Raw genomic sequence first — 27051 nt, forward strand, 5'->3', positions numbered from 1 at the left:
GTTCGTGGGTTCGAGCCCTGCATCAGGCTCTGTGCTGACAGCTAGCTCAGAACCTGCAGCCCGTCTTCGGATTCTGTATCTCCCTCTCTCTGAACCTCCCCTGCTCACGCTGTCTCTCTCTCTCAAAAATAAAAAAAATAAATAAATAATAAAGTCATTATTCTAAGTAATTAGAAACAAGTCATTGTTGCCAGTTATTTCTCAATTCCTTGGTCAAAGAGTTGAGCAGAGACATGGCGATTAGCATCCTTATACCCCTATTCTAGATTTAGCAATTTTCTTCATAGAATTACAGGTTACTCAGTCCTTGTCCAATTATACTGCCTGCACAAGAGACCCACTGGAATTTGTACATGAGATATAACATCTAATGTATATCTGTGGGCAGCTAAAAGAATTTTTTTTGTCATTCTTGGAACCTAAAACAGTTTACTAGTGAAATGCATTTACTCTGGGACTCATGACATATTCTCTGCACATGTCTGCAGGGACTGGTGGTTGGGTCATGTTGAGTGCCTCTACAACGTCTTTATACCTAAGTCTAGTGAGGAATTGGATAGCCCCAGGTCTGAAACCTATGGACAAATGTGAGCTGGAGATAAAATCTTGTGAGAAATCACCTGTGAATGATGTTAAAACACGGCATTAGCCACAGTTACCTTCATACATTTGAGAAAGCATTGGTTTGACTGTGTAACCCTAGACAAAACAAGCAGATAAGCGCACACAGAGGAAAGATTTCAGACAGAGAAGACACTCCTGTTAACTTTTCTCTATCTGAAAAGTCAAATGAGTAAATTTAAAAGAAGGGGAGTGGCCAAAAGTGTCCACTGCAGATAAAGCCTGAACCGTGTCCGTTGGTTGATGCTGAACAACTGGTTTGCTTGGCACAAATGTTGGAAGCATTGTCACATGCTTTATTCTGTGTCCGTCCCAGAGGGGAGAACCAGGCTCCGGGTGGCAGCAGATGCTAGCTAACCATAGAGATGTAAAGGAATTCTTTCAGTGGGTAAGACATTAACTGTAAATCTTCTTTACTCTTTCAGAAATCTAAGATTCTTCTGTGCTAGGTAGTATTAAGGTTGCCCAACTTTGGATAATGGGCAATAGGACTTAAATAACAGGATTTTTTTTTTACTCCATGATTTTTTTTTTTTACTCCACACGAGGGTTTCTCATGAGTTAGAAATGGTAACATCTTAAAGTGAGATACTATGAATTGCTCTGTAAACCATTTTAGATGCCCCCTTTCTTATGCACATGCTCGAAGTGGCAGTGTGCAAATAACCTGTACTTACCTGTTTAGCATTTCACTTTGCTTTTTGACTCTTAATTCAAACTAAACATTAATATAAGTTTTGATAATAACCCATGAACTTCATCCTTTTTAAAAGGTAGTATAGCTCTCTTCCTGTAGTGTAACCATAGCAACTGACAAGGAACAGGGAAAGAAGGCTTTCACACATGCTGTGCTAATTAATCCTGTCCTACAGTTTTCCTTTAGCTGGAGGATGTGGTTTAATAAATTCTGCATGAGTAAGCGTGTTTTGATGCATGACTGTAAATACATAGCAATATCCTTACCAAAAATACATATTAACAGTGTAGTTATATATTCTTACTTCAAGGTATACTTTTTTTTTTAATTCATTGTTTTAATAATTTGCTCCCTCCTTGAAAAACTTGAGGATTTACTTACTTATTTTAACTGAACAGACATATTTTTAGGGTTAAAGCCTTTGTTTATCAATATACAGGACACCGTCTACAAGAAAAAGTCTTAATTGACTATATCAAAGTGAGATGATAGAAAAGTTTTTCTCAAGTAATGCAGAAGAGTGTATCTTAAAAATATAGTAACATTGTTCAATATGACACATTAACATGCAAACCATTTTAAGAAACTATCTTAATACATTGAAAAGTTAGATACTGCCAACCCATTGTCATTCCTGATTTGGGAAGTTATATGACCCATGTGAATGGTGTTTGGGTAGTCCTTGACCTAATAAACACGTGGAAAGGAGAACAATAATGGAAACAAAGAATTTTTTCTTTTAAAATTTTCAGACATATTTAACCAGTTTTACAGACTTATATTCAGAGTGAACATAATGGACCTGAACTCGCATAGGTTATTTTGAGGTTTTTGTTCTCTCTTTCAAATGGGAAATACCACAATTTTCTATAACTAGCCTGGTCTTCTGAGCTGTCAAAGAGTATCTCAGATTTTTTTTCATTCTCCTATCCCTCTAGCCTAGCTTTCTGTCAACAGGACCTCAGAAAAACCAAGAGAATCCAGCCTGAATGTTTTTGGTAGCCCAGTTCACTTGACAAAACATATGGAACGAGTCAGAACCTATTTCAGGACTTGTATTTAGCTCTCTGGTCTGTGTATAGAAACATGATAATTTGAGGAACTAAATCTTTTGATGAGATTATTAAATTTTGGAAACACTTTACCATCCTGATTGTCCTATCTGTTGTTCAGCTTTACAGTTGTTTGATAGGATCAAACTTTGCAGAGAAAAGTAGTCAAGGTTATTATGGAAATCTGTTACTAAAATAGTTGTTCCATTAATGTTTAGAAAAGTTGGGGACCATATATAAGTATGTGTGTTTGTGTATTAGTTTGTACATTTTGATATGGGATATTATAAACATGAACCATTTTATAATATATTATTGTTTTATTATAAACCTGTGTTATAGAAAAAATTGAGTTACTGTAACCATAGTTGAATTAATTAGAAATTGTCTCATTAGCTATTCTCTTAATTTTAACACTTTCATATCATACAGTAAAGGGACTATCAAATATTTAATAAATAGGGACAAATCATCTTCCTAAGTGCTACAAAAAATTTAAATAGAACATTAAGATAAATATGTTATGGTATATTTATTATTAAAAATCATATGTGCTTTGAGCATCACAGTGATAACAAATACTTTTCACTTGTCATTAATGAACATACTCAGAAAGCTGTCACACAGATTTTTTTTTTTCCCAAGAAGAACATCTATATATTTTGTGATTTTTGAAAGGAATTATATATTTATTGTAGAAAACTTGGGAGGAAAATTGAGGAGTGTATTAAGTGAAGAACAAAACTGAATACTCCCACTTTACAGAGCTAACCACTGAAGACACTCGGATATTTTGAGCCATTCTTTTCTTTACGCTAAAGCCTTTATGGTTATGAGGTCAAACTGTACATAATATAGCACAACGTATTACTGTGACCATGTTCTCCATTTTTAAGTTCTTAGAAGACAATTTATTATATGGCATCTCATCATCCCAATGTTTCATATTTAACTATTTCTTTATAATTATTTATTTCGGTGGTTTCCGAATAAGCTTTCTAAATAAATATTTTCAGTGAGTGGTTAACAGAACACAGAAAGAAAAGAGAAGTTTTGGAAAAGCCCTTGAGAAAAGCATCATATTCTCTTCTTTCAGATTCTTATTATACATTAGAATAATTAAGGGCACCAAGAAGTCATACAGTATGAAGACCTGTTTTAACCTGTTAAATCATCTTTTCCCAAAATGATTTGACCTTGGGATCTTTTTTCATAACACTTATAATTCTGAGAACTAGAATTCCATAGAACTTTTTTGGAAAGTCCAGGAGATTTCTAAGCTTCTGTGTAATATCTAATCATTTATGAATCATTTGTTTACTCTCCTGAGATTTTATCAGATTTATGATGCTTTAGTAGGAAAAATAATTGATCTTTCGGTTTTAGCATTATTTGAAACAGGTAGAATGCAATATACTTTCTCCAGCCTTTCTAGTAACCTTGATGTTGCATTTGTGATTCTGTATTACAGTGTCATGTTTGACCTTTTAAAACTGTGAACATTCAAATTTAAGTTCCTTTGTTCTATTAATGCCTATTAAACTTCTTTATGTTTCTTGTATTCTACAGGTCTTGCAAGAGCAAAATCTGTCCCTAGCCACACATACTCCAATGAAGTGGTTACCTTGTGGTACAGACCTCCAGATGTCCTCCTGGGCTCGACGGAATATTCCACCTGCCTTGACATGTGGTGAGGAATGGGAGATTTACTCTAGCTAATCTCTCTGTAATGCCTGGTCTGGGTCATGCCCAGAGAAACATTCTAACAGTTTGAATGAAGATTAATGGCACAGGAGTGTTTGTCTGTGTGTGGCAATATTGCTGGATTTTTTTTTAAGCATGATTGAGAATATTCCCTAATCACAGGCTCCCTTGCACATGGTGTCTGGTAATGGTGCTTGATGGACAGGGACAGAAGAATTTCACTGTCAGTACAATGATTTTTCTCCCTAAGAGTCTCAATTTGTGGCTCTATTTTATAACAAGGAGATATATACCTCCAAACAGCAGTATGGGTTGGGAGTAGTAGGAAACATGTTTAAATTCAACAACAAAGCTCAAATTAAGTGGTCTGAACATTTTGGTGGAACTGTTAGGCACTAAATTTGGTACAGTACACTCTTGAATGTTGGGTACAAATAACCCAAAAAGGAAATAAAACAATTAATTTTTAAAAATATCACAGTAAGTTTAATTTCAATAGAGTCTCAGTTTCACATGATAGTTTAAAGCTCAAAGACTAACAAGTCTTAGTGGATAATTATTAATTATAAAGTATAATGAGTTCCCAATCCAGTGTGATCTAAATCAAATAAATAAGGGAATATTCTTTTTTTAAGTTTATTTATTTATTTTGAAAGAGAGCATGAGCAAGGGAGGGGCAGAGAGAAGGCGGGGGGGGGGGGCCCCAGACAGGCTCCATGCTGTCAGCGTACAGCCGACACAGGGCTCCATCCCATGAACTGCAAGGTCATGACCTGAGCCCAAACCAGGAGTTGGATGCTTAACTGACTGAGCCACCCAGGCACCCTGGGAATAATCTTAATTTTAGTACTCAGAAAAGGCTTCCTAGTGATTTGAAAATGTCCTCTATTAGTAGAAAAATCTCTTTTCTAGTCTCACAGTTGTGTTCAAAGTAAAACAATTCACATAGCACTCGTGCTATTTTATCATAGGAATCATCTTCCATGAATGATTATGCCCCCACACACAGAATTCAGCTACATGTCCTTATAATGTTTATGACCTCAATAAAACTTCTGCATGTGTTATTTATCTTCCTGCCATGTACTTACTTCACTGTTCTTCCCTTAGTCATCTTGGCTTTCAGTAAATTAGGCTGTAATGAGGCCTGGCTTCTTTCCTGATGTTTTTGATCCAAACATTTTACAGTGAGAAAACAATCAAGTTTCTTGTGATTTAGGGCACAGTGTAGATTTTCCTAATTTAGGTTCCAGCAACCCCCACCTCCCAGGAATAGGATTTCAGGACCTGTGAAGCCCCTGAAAATATATGAACATTTATGTACACATGGATATATTTATTTTTATGGGGTGTAGATCTGTAGCTTTCAATAGAGCTATAAAAGAATCTGGGTCATCAAACAGCCTAAAATCTATTGTCATAAATTTTATAATGCCTTATAATAAATCTAATACCATTGTAATGCATATTCCAAAACCCAGAGAATAAAGGTGACCATTTATCATTAAGGAGCTGAGCTAATTCATTTTTTCATCACAGTTATATTTTTGGACAGTTGTTTACACAATTATTTTTTTCCCCAAGACTAGGCAGGGGTTTGGGCAAAATACGTATTTTGATTGTTAGTGGTAATGGAGGAAAAGGTTGGAAATAAAGGTCAGTTAATACATGAGGATATCAGTTACTAACTTTCTTATTCTCTTCCTCCTTCTTGCCTCACAGTTGAGAGTTGGATATATAAATAAGCTTTGGTTAATATTCTTGAGTTATAGAGTATTTTTCTCTTTTTTGAATATGAATATTCTAGGTTGTCTTTGAGGGGAGGTCAGTTAAGGACTCTACTAATAGAGCACAGTTTGGAAATATTTGTGGCTTGGGGCCAGTCTTGTCTTGTGCTTGGCAGTTCAGTTAAGACTCTACCTCATAATTGGAAGAAGCTGTTTCTTATACACTAGTGGCTAATTTTTTCCAAACCTTTAAAAGTGCTCTTTAACGTACAAAGAACCACATGGATTATGACTTGCTGATATGTCTGTTTCTGGTCTGTGCCCCAACCTCACGCAGCACCCACCCTTTCTTCCTTTCACGTGTGTCTGCGTGTGCATGTGTTCTTGAAGAAGGTTTGGGTGCTTTCTACTAATTGCTTTACACAGAGACATAATGAAGCATAAGAAGCAGCCTGTTATTTAAGTGGAAGGGAGAAAAACTGATACAAAGTAGAAGACCCCAAATGCCCTTTTGTCTGTGTGCCGTGCCGAGATTATTCATTGCCAAAACCAAATAGTAAGTGTGTTGTATTTGAGCAGTTCCCATGCTTACTGGCTTTTCATTTTCAAGCCCTAAAATCTGAGCTATGTCAATGCCATGCCTGTCATTCGGACTCTCATTTCATTCCAAGCCATTTTCTAAAAGCCATTTTGTTTTTATCCTGTAAGTCCAATAAAGTGTATATATTTTTCCAGTTAAAGAGAAGTTCACAGGGCACCGATTTTTGCGTAATCAATGACATTGATGCTGGCTAGTCACAGAAGTAGAAATGGGACTGTAATTGAGTCACGGCTCAGCTGCACCTAAGAGAAGTGCGAATATGAATTCATGAACAATAGTGGGGAGGCAGGTGGTAGTGGGTTCAGGCGATTTTTACAGTTCATTTACCATCCTGGGGCAGTAGGGCAGTAACTAAAAACTAACGATCCTTACAGTGTTACATTTTCCAGTTTTCTGTTTAAATAGCCACAGGCAATAAAAATATTAATGAAGACACATAAGCATTAACATTGGCAGCAAGTGATGGAAAATCAGAGCTCGCCATGTTATGATTTACTGCTCTAAGTCTCCAGCACTGTGGTGAGGTATAAATATACTGTGCAGCTCCAGAACTAAGCAGGAAACACAGGTTTTGATACCTTTGTCTCCCTCCAGGAACTAGGATTTAGGCAGAGGAATCAAACTGAACGTTGTCTCATGTATAACTTCTCTTAATTCTTGGATTTTATCACTCTTTCAGAGTCAAGGCATAGGAAATCATCTTAAAGCTTCCAAACCAAAAGGCTTACGGAGGACTGAGAACCACATTATGAGAATTGCAAATGTGAAAAGCAGCTTATGCTGTAGCTCCTCCCCTGTCAGGGAGTTGTGCTGTAGCTGTCGGGGTCACGCTCTACATAAGCCTTCTGTTTCTTTATAGAAACTCATAAACATGTTTAGAGCGGCCTTTGTTTTCTAAAGTGGAAGGTCTCTTGGGATTATTTTAAGGGATTAATTTTTGAAAGAAGGTGACTAATGTAGCTAAGAAGTAATAGTATCTCAGCCACGTCCTGTGTGTCTTCTGGGGACCACACCTTGTGGAGTCCGTGACAGCGGCCCTCAACACAGTGCGTGAAGAAGGAAAGCCTGCCATTCTCTTCCCATCATCATCTTTTTAAAAGCTAATTAACATATTAACTATGCTTGTCAAAATGTGGGGCAAATCATCTATAAATAAGCCTGTCAAACATAATGAGATTGCATATTAAATCACCCTTTTCTCTATTCCATCTCTGATTTAAGATTAAAATTAATTTATTTAACATTGTAGCAGCTGGGTGGTTAGGAAAAAACTCCTGTACAGTCTTGATGTATAGAAAAATGTCTGGTCCCAAATTGATTTTGCATATATCAGCAAAGAAATTGCCTATTTATTGAACATTATAAGGCCATTTAGCTTTGCTTTTTATTAAATAAGTCTAATCACCATACATATTGGCAACATAAAAGAGTTCTGTCGTTCTTAACGATCACTCTTGAACCAAGGAAATTTATGTAATAAAATAAGATTTCCTAGGACTCAGTGTTTTAAGAGAGAGAATCATAAATGAATTCTACTATGGCCCCCACCCCGAAAGTAAATTTGTTGTATATGAGGTCCTGTCTTGAGTAACTGAGTAATAGTAGTATTAGTAGTCAAGTCTTAATAGTAATAATAATAGTAAAAATAGTAGATACTTTTTTGGACACAAACTGTTTTCTAAGTTTGTCTAATGCATTTTATCTACTGCAGCATGATGCATGCTGCATGAACACTTAGGGCTAACTCACTACAAAGACCTTTCTTTTTACAACATATTATATCATCTCTTAAGATGATTAATAAGAAATTGATTTTTATTTTGATAGTAAAGTGATTCTCTAAAACTCCAATACATTAAATTCCATTTCTATAATTTAGGTTATGCTCTGAGTCATTTTGGATCCTTTTTTGGATCCGTTTTGCCCCATTTAAAGCATGTAAGCTTTAAATAAAGTGGGTGGCTTTCACTGTCACTCAGCAGGCTTGTGGACTGCCTTTCTCCCCTCATGTCAGTGTTCCGTATCACGTAGTTTTATTCAAGGAGAAATTTCTTTGAAATAAACTTACGATGTGAATCATTGGATTGAATACATTTTCATGAGACCAATATCTATGCTGACATATATTTTTCCAACTCTTAGCCATTACTCATTTACTACTTCTGCTAAAATGAATGAGTCCATTTCAAAAAGAATGGTAGTAAGAATGAGAATTGCACTTCAGGAGCTACAAGTCATCTATCTGTCAACATTATTTACACATTTTCTTATTAATCAGTTCATAAGACCAAGGAGGGTTCAAATTAATCACTCTCAAAAGTAACAACTCTTTAAGAGCTCTTGAGAGCTGTTTAAATAATACATGATCCAAGTGACTCATTGGTGTAGCCTCTGACAATGCAATAGAACATAACAAAAGAATAGGGCATCCTCAGACGGGCATCTGGGTGGTTGAAAGCTGAGCTTAGGGGAGCAACCATGGTTTCTGAGCCCATTTCTACTACTGAAGTCCCCTAAAATTAGAAAGACAGCATAGAATATCATCCTTACCAGAATACTTTTGAAAGCTAGTAGTTATTCTGATAGGGCAATGGATGTAAAACAGATTTACCTGGGACCAGAGTGGTAATTGGCCAAATACTTGTCGTCGGAAGAGCCTAAATGCATTTGAGTGCTTACACAAACTCGAGATTCCTAGCAGAACACTTCTGGTGCATTGCTTAATAATGAATTATCTCCAAAAGTTTAGTTCTCTTAGATTTTTATGCCAATATACAGTGACTACCGAAGTGTTGAATTAGCTGTGGCTCCAGAGTGCAGAAGGAGTCCATTCTATTTTTTCTATCAAAAGCTTAGCGTGGTTATGATTTTTACATCCCATCTTGGTCATCAATGTGTATTTGTGAGAGAAACAGTGTATGTGTATTTTTAATGGGTATGTTTTATCATTTATTAGTGATAACTTAGCTAAATAATAATATATAAAATGAGGCATTATATGTAGTCTTCACTACTAAATATTTTAAAAACAAATTAAAATTTCTCTGTTAAGGTTGGAACAGTAAGTAGCTACCCACAAACTGATTTTTGGATGAGTTTTAAATAGCCAGTCACAATGACTACATTTCACAGTATTAAGAAAGCCCTGGGTATATTCAGCTGCCTCATTGGTTTGTAGGAATTGCAAGAGGAGTTTGAATGTGAAATTCTTTAGGAAATATAGGACTCCACAAATGCTAAGAATAGTTTCCTTGTCATTTCTTAGTATATTAATCAGCTAACCCACATATATTACATTTCTATTGAAGTATAGCATCCAAGTGCTACAGGATATATCAAAGAAATGGAAGATACTATATTTGGTTTAAGGGAGATTAACATACTGTCTGTGTCTAGAGAATAAGAGAGAAATTTTGGCCTATGATGTTCTCATCTTTTGTGTGTGTGTGTGTGTGTGTGTGTGTGTGTGTGTGTGAGATTTGGAAATATATAAATTAAGTCCTCCAAATTTAGAGAACATTGGCTGTACACTAGTACCTTGTATGTTTTAATTTGTGTTTTTAGTCATGTAGAAACCAGAAATCAGTTCTGTAATCCTATAACTAGCAGTGGTTTGCTGTGTAAAGGAAAGGCAGAGTTGTAGTAGAAAACACATTAAAAGCCTTCATTAAGTTCTGTCTCTGCCTCTCCTTACATATAGTTTGGTTGACTAAATCCCCTAACTGTTCTTCAGTTTCAAAATCAAAAAACTATTTCAAGTATAACTAATAGTCACCACAACAGTAATAATACCAAAAACAGTAGTTTCCTGCCTCAACCATACTTAACCCTCTTCTCTTATTTCCCAGAGGCAAGTGCTTTCAACTCTTTTCATTTCTACCTCCATATGTCTTAAAAATATTTAAGCTTTATATTTATATTGCTATTTATTGATTTATTATTTTAGATATTATCTACTAAGTAGACGTTATGGTAGATGAAGATTTAATTTTCTTCTACCACCATTACTCCACTCCACCTTCACCTTATGCTCCCAATAAAGAATCTGTGTCATATTTTACATATTAATATGTAAATATTATTCGTAGTAAGTCACATAGTATTTGTGATTATGTATTCTTGTGTAACTTCTTGTTTTTCTTGGGCTTTATAATTTTCTGATTTTTATTAGCTTAGTTGTCTTTGTTCCTTACTCATTATTTATAGATATCAAATATTTATCAATTACATATAAAAAAATTGTCAAAGTGCTCAATCACATGATCAAATCTATTAATCCCATTTAATTTTCTTGATACCTCCATCTCTCAACTTCTTCATTAAAATGTTCCTCTCCGCTCTCTGCTTCCTTGCTTTAGCAGAACTGAGTATCTGTCATGTTGTGGCTTCCATTTACTCTTCTATTATTTTAGGTCCCAAGATAGTTATTTGTTTCTCTCCAAATCTGTTCTCTATCCATTTGTGCCCTATGTCCTGCACAGCTAACCCCTATGAAGTATATCCTTCAAACTGTCAGGGCTGCTGGTTTCCAGTTTGGTTCAGGTAATGGACAGAGAGAAGTAGACTGAATATTCTTCCTTAATTATTTTCTTTAGTCCATATTTCTGGAAATGACTAACTGTAACATCTGTGGGTAAGCTCTTCTTCCATTACTCTAGTTCACAATAGCTTCCAGGGACCTTTTTAATTCTAGGGAGAATAATGGCTGTTCTAAAGCAGGTAATGGCTTCCTACTGTTGCTAGCCTCTTAGTGTTTCAGTATGTCTTATTGTTTCCCTTACACCTCTGTAAGTAATCACCTCATTAAGGTTTGTTCTGGGTTAGATTCATTTTCCTTCTGGACCTTTACTGGTTCCAGAATCCCTGTTTTCTGGGCTCCATGTCTTCCTTCTTTAGCACTCAGAAAGAATGCATTAGAAATACAATTTTCAAGTTGTGAGTTTTCTGAAAATATCTTTATTCCACTCTCACACATGATTGATTTTAAACTTTGGCTGCATGTGTAATTAGTTTTGCTCCCCCTCAGAATTTTGAAAGCATTGCTTAATTTCTTTAGAGCTTCTACTATTGTTACTGAGAAATCTGATTCTATTCTTACTCGCAGTCATTTTTATGCTCCCTCATACTTTTTATCTAGAAAATATAAGACTCTTCTCTCTATTACTGGTATACTGAAATCTCACGGTAATGTGCTTTGGTTTCTTTTTTTCAATCGGCTCTGGGTAGATTCTCTTCAATAGAAAGACATACGTATTTTAGTTCTAGTTTTCTTTTTTAGTTTAGTTTAGCTTTTAGTTTAGAAAAGCTCTTAATTTTTAAAAATTTGTTTCCTTCCGTACTCTCTGTCTTCACTTTTTGGAAAGTTTGTAATAGTTCGAATTGAAGCTCCTAACTTAATCCAAAATTAAAAAAATATTTTCTCTCTTATTTTACCACTTTTTAAAAATATTTATTTATTTTTTGGAGAGCACAAGTGGAGATGAGTCACAGAGAGGGAGACAGTGGATACAAAGCCAACCCTGTACTGACAGGCTGACAGCAGTGAGCCCAATTTGGAGCTTGAACTCATGAACTGCAAAATCATGACCTGAACTGAACTGAAGTCAGATGCTCAACTGGCTGAATCATTCAAGTGCCCCTTATTTTACAACTTTTTATCTTCTGAACCTTCTGTTTTTTTCTTTAAAATTTCAGTTACCATATTTGTAAGTATCCATTTCCTTTTTCTCTAGTTTCTATTGGAAGCTCTTCTCAAATACGGTGCTGGGGAAGGGAGAATCCTGGGCTGTCCATTTACTTTTATAAATGAGGTACTATAAATCTATATACCTCAGGGGCACCAATTAACTGGTCAGTTTATTACATATCATTCAGTCAAAAAGCTAAACTTATCATTGGGAGATCCACAGATGTCAGTGTCTGAAATCCTAGCTTTCGTTCTTCCTCAGACGCTGATTCCTGGCATCTGGCATCCTCAAGGTGAGACAGGCAAGGGGAGCTGATGGTTACCGAGACCAGGAAACATATTTTTCACTTAGTTTCCCTTTTTTCAGCTCTGTGCCTCACCCTGATCTCTTTTATTCTCAATTTGAAGCCTTCTGGATTTAATTTCTCCAGAGAATAAACACCCGGATGGTCAGAGAAGACCTGTGGGTCAATTGCTTTGTACATACTTCCAGTTCTCCACTCTACTTGCAGTTGTAGACTTATTTCACACTCCTAGAATCTGTATCTCCAAGTTCTGAGTTGTCATAAGTAAATAGTCTGCCTATAACTGGAAGTGATAACTGCCTACGGGCAACTTACATTTGCCACATCTCCATCCACATCTTCTTAAAATTTTTTTTTTCTCATCCACTTGTATTTCCTCATCTATTTATTTTATCCTTCTTTAAAATGTATTCGTTAACTGACACTTGGTCACTTTGATGAGGAGGGTCTGCTCATATTTTACTACATGTTCTACAGTTATTGATAATTTAGTATTTGTGGCTTTAACTATAGACAGTTGACTGCTAAAGTCCATGCCTTGTAGAATTTTATGATTTTGCTTGGACACTGATTTGAGTTGTAGGTGCTAATGGGTGAGAGCCAATCAAACAGCCTAGTGCAGGCAGCAGCCTCTTGACTGCCAGTGTCTTAGTATGGCAGTGGAAGTTTGTCACCCTTACCATTTAACTGTTAGTGAAATCATGACAGCTTTATTTATGAAAACAAACTTGAAAAGAAATCCCTACACTTTTTGATGAGCTAGTGATGAAAGGGAATTTTCATCTTTTAAAAAGATGAAAATTTTACATGAGTTTATAAAATTGACTGTAAGAAAGCAGTCTTTTCGATCAATGGCCTATGTGAATCCAACATAAGCTTGCTATTAAAACAAGCAAAAGCAATTAGTGAAACATTTCCAACAAATGTTTCATTCAGTATAAGGTTTCTAATCCAATGAAGGTGAAAGGTAGATTGTTAACTTATGTGTACAGGAAGGACATGATTGAATGGAAATCTAATTGGAGGAAAACTAGTAGCTTGTATAAAAATTATTGTATGACTGTAGTTAGTAAAGGGATTTGGGTGTCTACTTTATACTGTTCATTAAAGGATAGAAGTGGAGACTTCTGTACTGATATGACGTTTGTGAAGTAATTTCTCAGGATAGTGCACTATCGAGTGTACTTTAATTAGTGGTATTTTGCCATGTGAATTAATATAACTTAATTGTACTAGCTTGATTTTATACACTATATTGTGTATTTGAGATATCTTGATGTTTATAATATTTTTTTTCAGTTTTATTCTTCAAATGCAGTGTCCTTAGATTTCTGTTGGTAAAAGATGTCAGTTGGGGATAGAAAGAAATAATACAATAATTGAAAAAGAATTAAAGTCAAACTAAACTATAAGTGGCAAAAAAAACCAAAAACAGCCTGCCAAATTCCTTTAAAAAAAATAAACAAGACTTAATCGTAGTCTGTGACAGGCACTTCATAGTTGCTGAGATGCTTATAAATACTGAAAAAAAAACCCCAGTCTGAACCCACCAACCATGGCCCAGTGCTGGAATGGGTGGCAGGGAGGTGGACTTAATGTTAACGCATGAAGGGCCGAGGCTGGACAGCTGGTGGTCTCGTCCTCTGCTCTCTGCTCTCCATTTCTGTCTCCTTTCTGAGACCAGAGAGGGCAGCCAGACCTCAGGACCTCTCCCTCTGCGGTTTCCCCTTCTCTTCAACCCTTCTAGGTGCCTTGCCTATCTGCTTCCATGCTCTGGTCTCTGGGGTGCCCCATCTTCTTCCCTTCTGGCTCCAACCAAGGTAGGAGTAGAAGGGAGAGGGCTGGACTGTGGGGTCTGGCAGGCTGTACATCAGGGCCTGGAGACAAAGCCAGGAGGCAGAGAGGTGGTGTTTAGTCCCTTCCCCCCAAAACGAGATGTGTGCTTGGGCTGGAGAGGTTGCTACACATACCCTCAGATGAGCCCATAGCTGAAGGGTGTTACTAAAAACAGAATCTGAAGGGCGCCTGTGTGGCTCAGTTGATTGAGCATCTGACTTCGGCTCAGGTCATGATTTTGTGATTCATGAGTTCGAGCTCTGTGTTGGGCTCTGTGCTGACAGCTTAGAGCCTGGGGCCTACTTCGGATTCTGTGTTTCCCACTCTTTCTGTCCCTCCCCCTGCTCATGCTCAGTCGCTCTCTCAAAAATTAAAATAATAAAAACATTTAAAACAAAAAGAACAGAATCTGAGTAGCGCCCTGTTTTGTTATACACATGTGAGTTGTTCATCCTTTGCTATGACTTTTATATTTCTCTGTATTTCCCTAGAGACAGTAGATTCTAAGAATGAGATGTTTGGATAATTGCATTTTCTGTAGATGTTGGCAAGGCTTTCTATTCTTTCTTATTGATAATTCAGTGATTTTTCCTTGATTGCTAGCTTTTACCATGTTTGCTTCTGAAAACAGTGTATATTCAGAGCCCAACATAAACCCAATGAATTTTAAAACTTTGTTATATTAACTACATACATTTTCACCTATTTGTCATTTAATCCTAACATGTTTAGAAACTGTTTCAGAGGGGTGCCTGGGTGGCTCAGTCAGTTAGGCGTCTGACTTTGATTAAGGTCTTGTTCTCATGGTCAATGGGTTTGAGCCCTGCATCAGGCTCTGTGCTGACAGCTCAGAGCCTGGAGCCTGCTTCAGATTCTGTGTCTCCCCCTCTCTCAGCACCTCTCCCATTCACATTCTGTCTCTCTCTCTCAAAAATAGATAAATATTAAAAAAAGTTTCAGAGATTCAGTGAAATCAATTCATAATTTTGTTGTGTTGTTATTTTATGGCCATTTTAACTCCTTGCACCCTCCTTCCCACCAAATCTGCAGGTGCTTGGTTGTGTTGCCCACATTAGCTGGTTGTTGGTTGCACAGGGGAAAACAACAAAAACAAAAACAAAACCTCTGGGATCCAAGAAAGCCTCCTTCTCATAAAGATCTCTCTTGCACAAGATGGGTCTCTCTATTCATTCACTTATTCATTCAGCAAAACCTTACAGAATGCCCAGAATTTCAGGAGTGAAGAAGACCTGGTTCTTGACCTCAAGCAGCACCCACTGGTGCTATCAAATGAATAGTCTACACATCTACATGCCTTAGCACATCTTTGAGAATATTCCACAAAACCCACAGACTTCACCCCAAAATGGATATTTTTGCGTTCAAGCCTTCCTTCTGTTATCTAAGATACCAGATGATTGTCAAGTATTCTTCTGTCAAATATCATCCACGCAGTCATCTGTCTTCGTGGTGCCTATCCCAACATTCTCACCCACAGTCCATCACAGTCCAGCTATGCCGTGTGATAACTGGAACAGACTATAGCAGCTTAACACTCTGTAAATTGAAGTTCAGAATTCTTCTCATAGAATGAGTAATTTACATGAGGTTTCAGCAGCAATTTCTCTTCAGGATATGCAGATATGGTTTCTCTAAAAAGATTTGAATATGTCATTTGCTTTGATCTTTAAGAGATTTACCCATGAACTTTTTTTTCCTGATTCCTCATTTCACATTATTGCAGAAGGATTAATACATTTGCAAGGAGAAATCTTATAATTTTCTTGTTCTGCACCAGCTGTCATATAAACAGAAATTTAAGATGTGCACAGCTTATTAATTCGTTTTCTCTTGTCCTGCCTGGTCTACAGTTATTCCTTTGAGAAGTGCTTTCACTGGTAGCATTTTAAATGACTAATCAAATGGGACTTCTCTCTTCCTGTATTGTTCTGTAGTATAAGAAATAATGTGTTGGTTTTTTTTGCTATCCAATACAATATTTGAGTCTTACATTTTTTTCCCTTAAATTAGCCCACAGTAAGGGTCTTTCCTGTTTACATTTTTGTATTAATTGTGACTAATTTCTCAAAGTTCCTAGTCCAAATATTCCCACTTATCTATATAACCATAGCTGTTGTTTTAAGATTTTATCTCTGATCTTCATGATCTATGGGAGTCTGTTTTGAATTTCCAAACATTTTTGAACATTAACAACAGTCTTATTTACAGTACATAGGCAATGGTGATAGAGTTTAGTTTTTACAGATGTTGTTTTCTCTGCTTGCACCTTAATTTTGAAGATTTGGTTTTGGGTTTTTATTTTTATCCTTGTTAGCATTTGTGTCACCCAGTAATGAGAACCAGTTTGCTATGTCTATTCCTTCTTTTTTTAATATGCCCGGCCCAACCAAATAGAAATGTTGTTCTACCTGGAGAGGCAGCCTGGTGTCTTAGAGGGATCACTGGCCCAGGATTGAGTCACAGTTTCAGGTTCTGGGACTGAAGTGAAGACATTTAAATGTGTAGTACAGTTTCCCTACATGTAAAAATCTAGACATTGTCTTAGGCATCATCTAAAGTTCATCCAGTTTTAAATTTTAGCATTCAAGTAAATTGTCCTGCTGAACCAGACATTTCCATGGAGATTGCTGGAATGCCTTCATAGTGACCTACAAATGAAGTTAGGGTTTAGATATTTTGGTGAAATTTGGTTCTAGATATTTTGCTGAACTGATTTTTTTTTTTGCCTTTAATATAATAATATTAGCTCTAAATCAAGTTCGTTTCTACTGCAGTTTCTTATGTACACTCTTCAGACAGCTTATGCAATTCATTCATTCATTTCTTCATTCAATTTAAGGATATTTACTGAACACTTTTTTTTTCTTCTTTTAAGTAAGCTTCACACCCAGCCTGGGGCTTGAACTCACAACCCTGAGATCAAGAGTCAGATGCTTTACCAACTGAGCTAGCCAGGCCTATCTTGAATAGCAATTTTGTGCCATACAGAATTGGCACAGGGTCAGGTCCTCAGACTTGCAGAGATAAAAAAAAAGATCCATTTATTCCATCAAGGTCAGAGGGGAAGGCAGTGTGAGAAGCTATAGCACAGATATAGTTAGTGCACTGGCAACTCAGAGGTGAAGGTGATGAACTTATCCTTGCTGGTTAGGTGAGGAAAGGGTGGAGGTCAAAGAAAGTGTCACCAAGAGGTAATTACTTGGGGTGACATGTCAAACCCATCTTTCAAAGTTGACAAAACTTTGGGCTGAGGGACACATAGGCCATGCCATGGACAAAAGTATCCCACTGTGGGGTAGAACAGCAGGTATTTGTGGGTAAGGAAAAAGAACAGAATTTAAGAAGCAGTTGAGACAAAGGAAGGAATGGAAGAAGGTGGAACGTGGTTGGAGACCCAAATGGAGAAATATTTAGGAATAGTTAGGATATGGCAACTTGATGATTAAATGAGGGTAATATGGGAAATGCAAGGGTTTCAGATGATTCCTGAATTTCTAGCTCAGGTAACTGGACCAGAAAGCAAAAGTACAACCATGTGATTAACATACACACACACACTAAAATACATATACATATATATATGTGTGTGTATATATATGTATATGTGTATATATATGTGTGTATATGTATATGTATTTATATATATAAATGGATATACTAAAGTAGATGATAGATAGATAGATGCATATCAAATTATTGTAATGTAACTAGCATTAATGCCGTTGGTACTTTAAGATGCATGGGCTTCCTGGTCTTCTTCCCAAGTCTTATCTCAGGTATGGATGCTGGTAAGGTGACTTCCATTCTCCAGCCTGGTATCTCCTCCCAAGTCAGCAGCAGATCACCCTGGGCCTTGACTTTTCTGAACTGTATTAACTTCCTGTGCTTCATTCTTTGCTTTTGTTTAATTTTTTTTCTGATATGCTTAATTTGTAAGAACAACTTCTAAGTTGTTTCATGGTTTGAAAAACAGATCTTAGAGTTTCTCCTTATATAGAAGGTCTATTGTTACGAATTGAATGTTTTCCGAGATGGGCTTTTACACACAGTGTAGTGTTTGGTTTGGTTTTGTTTTCATTTCTTGAGAGCCAAGTACTCCACAGAAGTATTTGACTAAGATATATTGTGCCTATCTGTGCCTAATGAACCACTAACCACATAGTAAATGATGAGTGACAGTTTAATCAATTCAGTTCCTTCAATAGTCACCAAGGGCATGTGAATGTAATTTTTTAATCTTTCACTTTTCAAATACTGCAAATGCCAACGTGAAAAGATCACATCTGTTATGTGTAATAAATTTTCTTACAAGTTAAAGCAAAAAAAATTCTTTTTAAATTTTGATCTTTTAGAAGCTAGCCTCCTAGGGAACAAAACTCTTTGGTCCATTTTATAAAAACATACATTCCAACAGAGAAAAGTGAGATAAATAGATGGCCACCTTGGTGTATCAAATCGTACTAGCTCTAATTGCATAATGGCGTATTTCAGTGAACCATGGCTAAATAAAATTACCTATTAGGTTAATTAATGTGGAACCTGTCTGAGTTAGTATTGCATTCCTGTGTGTAAAATTCAGATTGTGCCTAGCATTTAATCTAATTTATTTTACCAGTCTGCTGTTCCTTTGTTGTTCCTTTGGCTGGAATCTGAATACACATTCTGAGAATTAACCTGAATTTTAGAATTCCTTTCAATCTAGGTTCCTTTAGATTCATGTTCCTCAGTTTCTGGTCCTGTGACAGTAGCACCATCATTACTTCAGAGGCTTGTTAGAAATGCAGAACCTCAGGCCTCAGCCCAGACCTAGTCCATCAGCACCTTCTTTCTACTAAGATCCCCATGTGATTGGCGTACACAGTAAAGGGTGAGAAGCAAAACTTCAGATGCTTTTTTATTGGTGGACACATAGGCTTTGAGGAGATTTCTGGTGCAAGACCTACCTTGCAGTGAGTTATGGTCCTGCTCGTCTTTCTTCCTGCTGGAAGCAGTGGACACTGTCTTTATCCACAGCCTTCCATCCAAATGGTTGATAATGCAGATCATTCTGAATGGTTCTCAATGATTCTCTGCACAGGAGTAGAGGCCTCCTCACTTTCAATTAGGGAAGTCTGTATGAGAAGTAACAGGTCTCCCCCAAAGTGATAGGGTGAGCTGAGTGGGTCGCCGTTGTCTGTGCACATACTCAAATGCACAGGCTACACTGTGCCATGATCCCTCCAAGCCCTGTGGCTAAGCTTTGCTACTTGAGAATGAAACTGTCACTATCTGCTTAAAGGTCTCTATCCTAAGGAATCTCAAGCCTTTGCTAATAAATAGATGAGATTAGCTAAAATGCAGAAGTTTTTTTTTTTTGAGATTCTAATTGCACCATATTTTAAAATATTAAAGTCTTTCTACATTGTGTACTGGGACTGAACCAAACTGTTACCCTGAGAGTTAGGGAAGAAGGAGAGCGCTGCTGACCGCCAAGTAGAAAAATGATAACATCTAGGTCCTATTTTATACTTCTACATGTGAGATAATCATTTATTGGGTTAATTAACATCTTGTAACATTAATGTCTTCATGAGAAAATTGAGTACACGCCACTTGAAATGCCATATGTCAAGTGCAGATATTATTTGAGTATAAGAGCTGATGGGTCCAATTAACCCTTCTATTAGTTGGAGGATACGAAGTTATCCAACAGGACCTTAATGAATAGTGCATCTTCACTGTGCCCAGCTAAGCGTCCAGCCCTATTTTATTCAGGTCTGGGAGGACTGCTGTATTGCCACAAGGGCTTTGACTCATTTGAACTGTATCTTTAAAAGTAAGAGACCAACTTCTCATTCTAAGAACGATGACAGTGGTCAATCCATTCATATCTATTACAGTCGTAGGAACTAATACGAGAAGCACGGAGTTAGGAGACCCAGCCCGCTCTGAGAGATCAGGAAGCCTCCCCAGAGAAGTGGCAGCAAGATTTGCCGTTCCCTCCTGCGATGGAGTAAAGTTCTTTGCCCCTTCTCTGGGAATTCCACTTTTTCTATGCATTCAGACTTGGTGCTAATGCCACAAACTGAATAGTCCAGATAATTTTTCCTTCTTGAATTTCTTTCCCATAGAATGTGTATATCCGTTTTCAAATATCTTTATAACAAAATTATTCTCTGATTTGCTTGCCACCCAAGTGATTTCCGGTTGAACCTTAACTGACATTTCACAGTCTAGCCTGCGGTTCTAGACTGCTCATGCTGCTTCCAGGAAAGAGTTCATCAGAATACACAGAGGTTCTTTTTTTCTCACATAGTGAACACTCAACATGTTAAGTCTCTTCGGTTTAAAATGACTAATTCTATAGACAGTCCCAAGGAGATGCATTTTGCCTTTTTTGAAAATATAAACTTTTAATTTTAGGACAGTTTTAGATTTATAGAAAACAATAGAAAATCCCTGTATATTCCTCACGTGGTTTCTCCTGTTGTTAACATCTTACATCCTTAGTATATGTACTATGGATATATGGTATGTTTGTCTCAACTAAGTAACCCACGGTGTTACGTTGCTATTAATTAAAGATGTTACAATAGTTTATCAGACTCTCTTTGTCTTTCATGACCTTGACAGTTTTGAGAAGTACCAGTCAGGCATTTTGTAGAACGCCCTCAATTTGGGTTCATCCAATGGGAAGAAAGACAGGTGAAGTGATATTCTCACATCACATCACATCACATCACATCAGAGGTACTTGCTATCAACATGCCTTATCACTGATGATGTTAACCTGGGATACATTGTTAAGGTCTTGTTTGCCATTTTTCTCTATTGTCATTATTCACTTCCCTGCTGGCCATTTTTCTCCAAATTCATTATCCATCTCCCATTCCCACTTCCAATTCCTATCTATGGAAACAGGTTGCTAAGCTCAGCTCTTACCTGGAAGTAGGGGGAGAGAAGGGAGGCTTGCACTGCTTTTGATTCATTCAGTCAACAAATAGTTTTGAGCCCTTACTACGTACTAACATTCTGCTCTGCCCTGGGAACAAGATGATGAACACAACTTTGTCCCCAGTGTTGGTCTTCTGTCTAGAGTAGAGGCCTCCTAACTTTCAATTAGGAAGTCTGTGTGAGAAGGAACAGATCTCCCCTAAAGGTGATAGTGTGAGTTGGGCGGGTTGCTGTCTTCTTTGCACACACTCAAATGTGCAGGCTACACTATGCCATGATCTTGCCATGTGCAGAGACAAGTTGACATCCTTTGAATGTTATGAAGGAAACAAACTAGGGAATGGAGGGTGAAACATGGCGCTTGGGCAGTAAGGGGACACCTGCCTTACCGATGGTGGCTGTGAAAGACATCTCTGAAAGGAGCCATTTGAGCTGACCTCTAACAAACAAGAAGCACTTCTCCATGCACAGAGTGAGGGGAAATGCATCCTGGGAGGAGGGAACAACAGCTCACACACAGACCCTGAAGTAAGGAGAAGGATGGTGTGTTTGAGGAACAGACAGCAGAGAAGTGTGACTGGAAAGGAGAAATCTCATGAATAGAGGTGTGATGTGAAATTGTTGAACATGTGGGCACTTACTTAACTGTCACAAGTCTCCATTCTTAGTTGTAAGGTAGAAAAAAGCTTAAGATATAGTTTTAAAAATCTAATTCCTCTCCTTTTATCAACACAGGGACACAGATGTTAGATATGGGCAGATGGAAAGAAAATAGCTTGAAATCATTTCAGAACACAGCAACCTTTTATTTATATTGTATCCTATCATATTTATTTTCATTTATCAGGTAAAATTTCCTAGTGTTTAGAAAAGTAAAAGGTAGTACTTCCACGCAATAAAATTTGGACAACACAGAAACTTCTAGAAAAAAGTTCATAAAAGTAAATTCCTCTTCCACCCTACCCATTATTCAGATTAACTCACCAAAGCCTCTATTTTGAGAAGTCCTTGTGGAATTGGTTGTATAAGCACTGTTATTGAGAACCACCCTACAGATTTGCCCCCAGTTTATTTCTGAGTTAAAAATACTTTAAGATACTCATAAATAAATAAAAATCATAAAAATCTAAAACATACTTTAATATAGAAAAAAGATTTTAAGATTAAAATATCCACCTTCAATCATATTTTAATAATCTACCAGAGTTTTGGCAAAATACATGGAAACATTTAAAGCATATCCACCACAGGAAAACTGCTGAGGAAAATAGTGAAAAACCAGATCATATTTGAGAGCCCATTTCTATTATTTACTTATTCAGAAATTATTATAATATATAGCTTATTTCCTTTTTTTCTCCATAACTGATAAAAGTGACTTCTACTTACAGCTATGCTTTTTCTACGCTATAAAGTACCATAAAACCATGCTTTTAGGCAAGTGAAGTGTAACATAGATCAGGGTTTGGCAAGCTTGGTCTGTGAAGGGTCAGATAGTACATATTTCAGGGAAGCTGGTCTCTGCCGCAGGTATTTGGCTGCGCTGTGAGTTGAGAAGGCAGCACAGACACCACATAAATCCATGTGTGGTGGGGTTCTAATAAAACCTTATTTCCTGACACCGAAATTTGAATTTTGTGTAATGTTCACATATCACCAAATATTCTTCTTTTGATTTTTTTCAACAATTTAAAAATGTAAAAGCCATTTTTAGCTTATAGGCTGTTACAACAACAGGACTGGGCACGATTTGGCCTGTGGTCTGTAGTTTGTGGACTTTTGTTCATTATTGGGTGTGACCCCTCACTGTCCAGTAGAGAGAGGACGTATATTGCCACTAGTCTCATTAACTGGCTGCCATGAGTGGGAAAGATCGAGGTAGCTTTATTTCTCAAGACTATTTTACCTCCTAATCTGCCTGTCATCTGGGTTTTTACCTGTGTGTCCAGGTGGTGAGCTTCATCAATCATGAATCCTAGGATGCAGATAAAAGTTGAGTCTAGCCTAGGAATGAAAAACAGAGTTGTTAGCCTAGTGTACGGACTTCAGCTCTCGTAACTTTCTCTTCCAATTTCTAAGCACAGCCATCAGAACAGCATTTGGTTCTCTCAAGATTCCTGACCTCTCAAATCCTGTTTTCTCTGCTGGAGTGCCCATTCCCACTACCATGTCCTCACCCCATACATAACCCACGAGGGTCCCCTTTCCTAGTCTTGTGAGACTTCAGGAGTGTAGGTCCTTCCTCGCTCTCCACCTTGGGCTGAGCACATCGTCCTGTGCTCCTTTGATATTTATCATGGGAATTATGTAGAATGTTGTAGAATTGTTGTGTTTATGGTAAACAGACATACTTAAAGGAAACTTGATAGTTTCTCCCAAATCGACAACAGTGATAAAAGTTTACATGACTTTGCCAATCAGAAGTGAAACTGAAAGAAAAGAAAACTCTCCTATACTATCAGAAAAGAAAGTCATCATTATGTTAGAGGAAAGACTAAGTTATCTCTGTATTTTCTGTATAGAAAATGATATTATCAAATTGTTCTATAGGAAGTAATTAAAGATTATGCAGCCAGAATTGAAGAAATTTATTAGAGACTCGTGTCAGTTAATAAATATGTTTTTTTTTTCTGAATTTAACATTATTTGTCATATTTGCTAGCTTTTGAAAATTTGTGATTTCTTTTGATTTATTTTCTCTTTTGGGGTTACTTTTATACTTAATTTTTATTCATAATATTATATTTTTCAAAATAGAAACTCCCAAATTGTTTGACCTTCAGCTTTAAAAAGTTGTCCCTTCAGGAGCGTGTGGGTGGCTTAGTAGATTAAGCATCCAACTCGTGACATTGAGTTCTGTATCAGGCTCTGTGCTAACAGTGTGGAGCCTGCTTGGGATTCTCCCTGTCCCTCTCTCTCTCTGCCCCTCCCTGACCCGTGCTCTCTTACTCTATCAAAATACATAAACTTTAAAAAATCCCTTCACAATCATAATTACAAATAATTTCCAATTCTGCTTAAATCTTATTTTGATGTGTGAAGAAATAACACATCTGCAGCATAAATTAAATTTAGAAATCTTAAGTTCAAAAGAATTGAAAGATACATGAGCATGGGTGGTTGTTTCATATATTATCTTACCTGGTAACTAATCCTGTATGAGAGTTTGAACACATTGCATTTTATGACAGCTTTAATTGTAAGCTTTGTGACCGTTCTTATTCTTAAAAAATTTAGACTGTGTGGGTGATAATTACATAATTATTCAAATTGTTTAAAAAAAAGCAACAAATTAAAGGAGACATTTCCTGAAATAAGATTATATATCATAAGTATAGAAGTGGCTGAATTCTTTCTCACTAAATCTCATGGCAGTCAACTTAATCCATCAAGAGAGAGCGTGTAGGGTAATGGAGGGTAGCAAGGGGGTGGGGGAAGGAAGTAAAGCAGCCATAGTCCCTTCATATTAAACTGAAGGGCTTCTATTGCTGTTTGGCAATAAAGCAGCTCCAGTGATAAAGTATTCTGCTATGCTCCAACATGTTGATATGTTTGACATTTATACTTTTTAATTTTCTTGTGCACTCTATCTCCTTTTTTAAAGTCTTTAAGTATAATTCTCTTAGGCTTGTTAGTATACCCTCACACATCTTTGGCAAATGGTGTAATCAGAAACATCCATTAGACGTGATAGTCCGTGTTCCCCAGCCAGCTAAGCAGATAAGAGCCTATGGAAATTCTGTATCATTGTATTCCAACTAAGTAAAATTGCAGCTAGATTGATCTCTTAATTGTTCTAAGTATCATATGATGGAGATGCTATGGACCAACGCAAGCAGTGGTAAAGGCACTTCTGGAAGTGTGTATAATGGTACCTCACCAGCCAGCATAGCAGGGTGCACAGTGGGGGCAGCCGTGGCTCCTGCGAGCGTCCACACGTTCAGAGTTGCAGCTTGTGCTGGGAAAGACTAAAGCCAATGGTAGTGAACAGACAGTGTATTTTGAATGTTTAAAAAAAAGGGAAAGTGCCAGTAACTACTTAAGATCCAAGATATTTTATGTAAATGTAAATAAGAAGACAGTAGAAATGTAGGTCAATAGTCTTAGAAAAGAATTATTGGCATAAACATTTGGAAAACCACCATAAACATTTGGAAAAATTGAAATGTGAGACCCAACCAGAGACCTGAAGCCCCAATATTTCTAAGAATATTATTGCATTTTAATATGCTAATAAAAAGATTCTCAATATGGGTGTTATGTCTCAAATCTTAAGTGAAAACAACTTGTGTTAAACCCAACCTGTGCAGAGCAGTGATTTTAAAATTAATTCTTTACTATTTAAACAAAATTACTTTTATAATATATAAAGTAGCATTTATTTGTTTTTAGTCATTTCAACTCTATTTACTGTTGGTGTTTAATTTATATAGAAATTATGTGATATAATAGAGAAGAGATTTCTGTAAATGTATTAATATTTACTTCAGTACATTGTTTGTATACAACTGTGATAACAACTCTAGCCATAATAGAGAAGTAGGACCCTTGTTCTTAACCTCTAGGGGATCTGAAATAAGTTAAAGACAGAAGGGTTTGTTTACCTTTTATAGAAAATAATATTATCAAATTGTCCTAGAAGAGGTAATCAAGGATTATGCAGTGAGAATTGGAGAAAGAAATTTATTAATGACAAGTGTCATTTAATAAATACATTATTTTTCTGAGTTTAGCAATGTTTGTTGTATTTGTTAGCTTTTAAAAATTTGTGATTTCTTTTGATTTATTTTCTCATTCAGAGTTCGCTTTTGTACTTAATTTTTTATTCATAATATTGTATTCTTTTTCAAATTAAGAACTGAAATTTTTTGACCTTCAACCTTAAAAAGTTGTCTTTCAAGGAGCACCTGGGTGGCTCAGTCGGTTAAGCATCCAACTCTTGATTTTGGCTCAGGTCATGATCTCACAGTTTGTGAGATTGAGCCCTGCATCAGGCTCTTTGCTAATACCATGGAGCCTGCTTGGGATTCTCTCGGTCCCTCTCTCTCTTTCTCTGTCTCCCCACCACCCATGCTTTAACTCTCCCTCTCAAAATAAATGAACTTATTGTTATTTTTTTGAGGAATCTCCACACTGTTTTCCAGAGCGGCTGCTCCAGTTTACACTCCCACCAATAGTGTAGGAGGGTGCCCGTTTCTCCTCATCCTCGCCAGCATCTATAGTCTCTTGATTTGTTCATTTTAACTGCTCTGACCGGTTGAGTGAGGCAAATCATGAGAGACTTTTGAATGCTGAGAACAAACTGAGGGCTGAAGGGGGAGGGGAGGGGTAAGGGGTGGTTGTCGTGGAGGGGGCACTTGCAGGGAAGAGCACTGGGTGTTATATAAAAACCAATTTGGTAATAAACTATTAAAATTTAAAAAAGTTGTCCCTCCATAATCATAATTACAAAGAATCTTCAGTTCTGCTTAAAATCTTATTTTGATTTGTGGTGGAGAAATCATATCTGCAGCATAAATTAAATTTGGAAATTTTGAGTTCAAAAGAGCTAAAGGATATATGAGCATGGGTGGGTGTTTCATATATCATCTTACCTGGTAACTAATCTCAGATGTGAGTTTGAACTTACTGCATTTTATGACAGTTGTAATTGTAAGCTTTGTGACCAAACCCTTGTGTCTTTCACATTTAAATTAGATTTATAGAAATTGGATTGGATTTATATGTTAAGAGCAGATAAATGAATTAGGAGGGAGTTGTGGGTAGTGAAGCAGTTTGGGTCAAGCGTGCAGGTTTATACGTGGCCCATGAGCAAGTCAGTCCAGCTCAGCGATCGAGCAGCCTGCGTCAACGCTCCGGGAATCCAAC

At 36.8% G+C, this 27051-nt stretch overlaps 1 protein-coding gene across 6 annotated transcripts in view; it reads left to right on the plus strand.

Moving 5' to 3' along the window:
* Positions 1-27051, plus strand: part of CDK14 (cyclin dependent kinase 14) — a 583363-nt gene that overhangs the window by 366350 nt on the left and 189962 nt on the right. For all 6 annotated transcript variants that reach the window (XM_029928660.1, XM_029928676.1, XM_029928646.1 and 3 more), the window contains one exon: positions 3940-4060. In XM_029928660.1, the coding sequence (XP_029784520.1) occupies positions 3940-4060 (121 nt within the window). The remainder of the gene's footprint in view (positions 1-3939; positions 4061-27051) is intronic.

Source organism: Suricata suricatta, chromosome 2 (assembly GCF_006229205.1).
Source record: "Suricata suricatta isolate VVHF042 chromosome 2, meerkat_22Aug2017_6uvM2_HiC, whole genome shotgun sequence".
NCBI classification, from domain to species: domain Eukaryota; kingdom Metazoa; phylum Chordata; class Mammalia; order Carnivora; family Herpestidae; genus Suricata; species Suricata suricatta.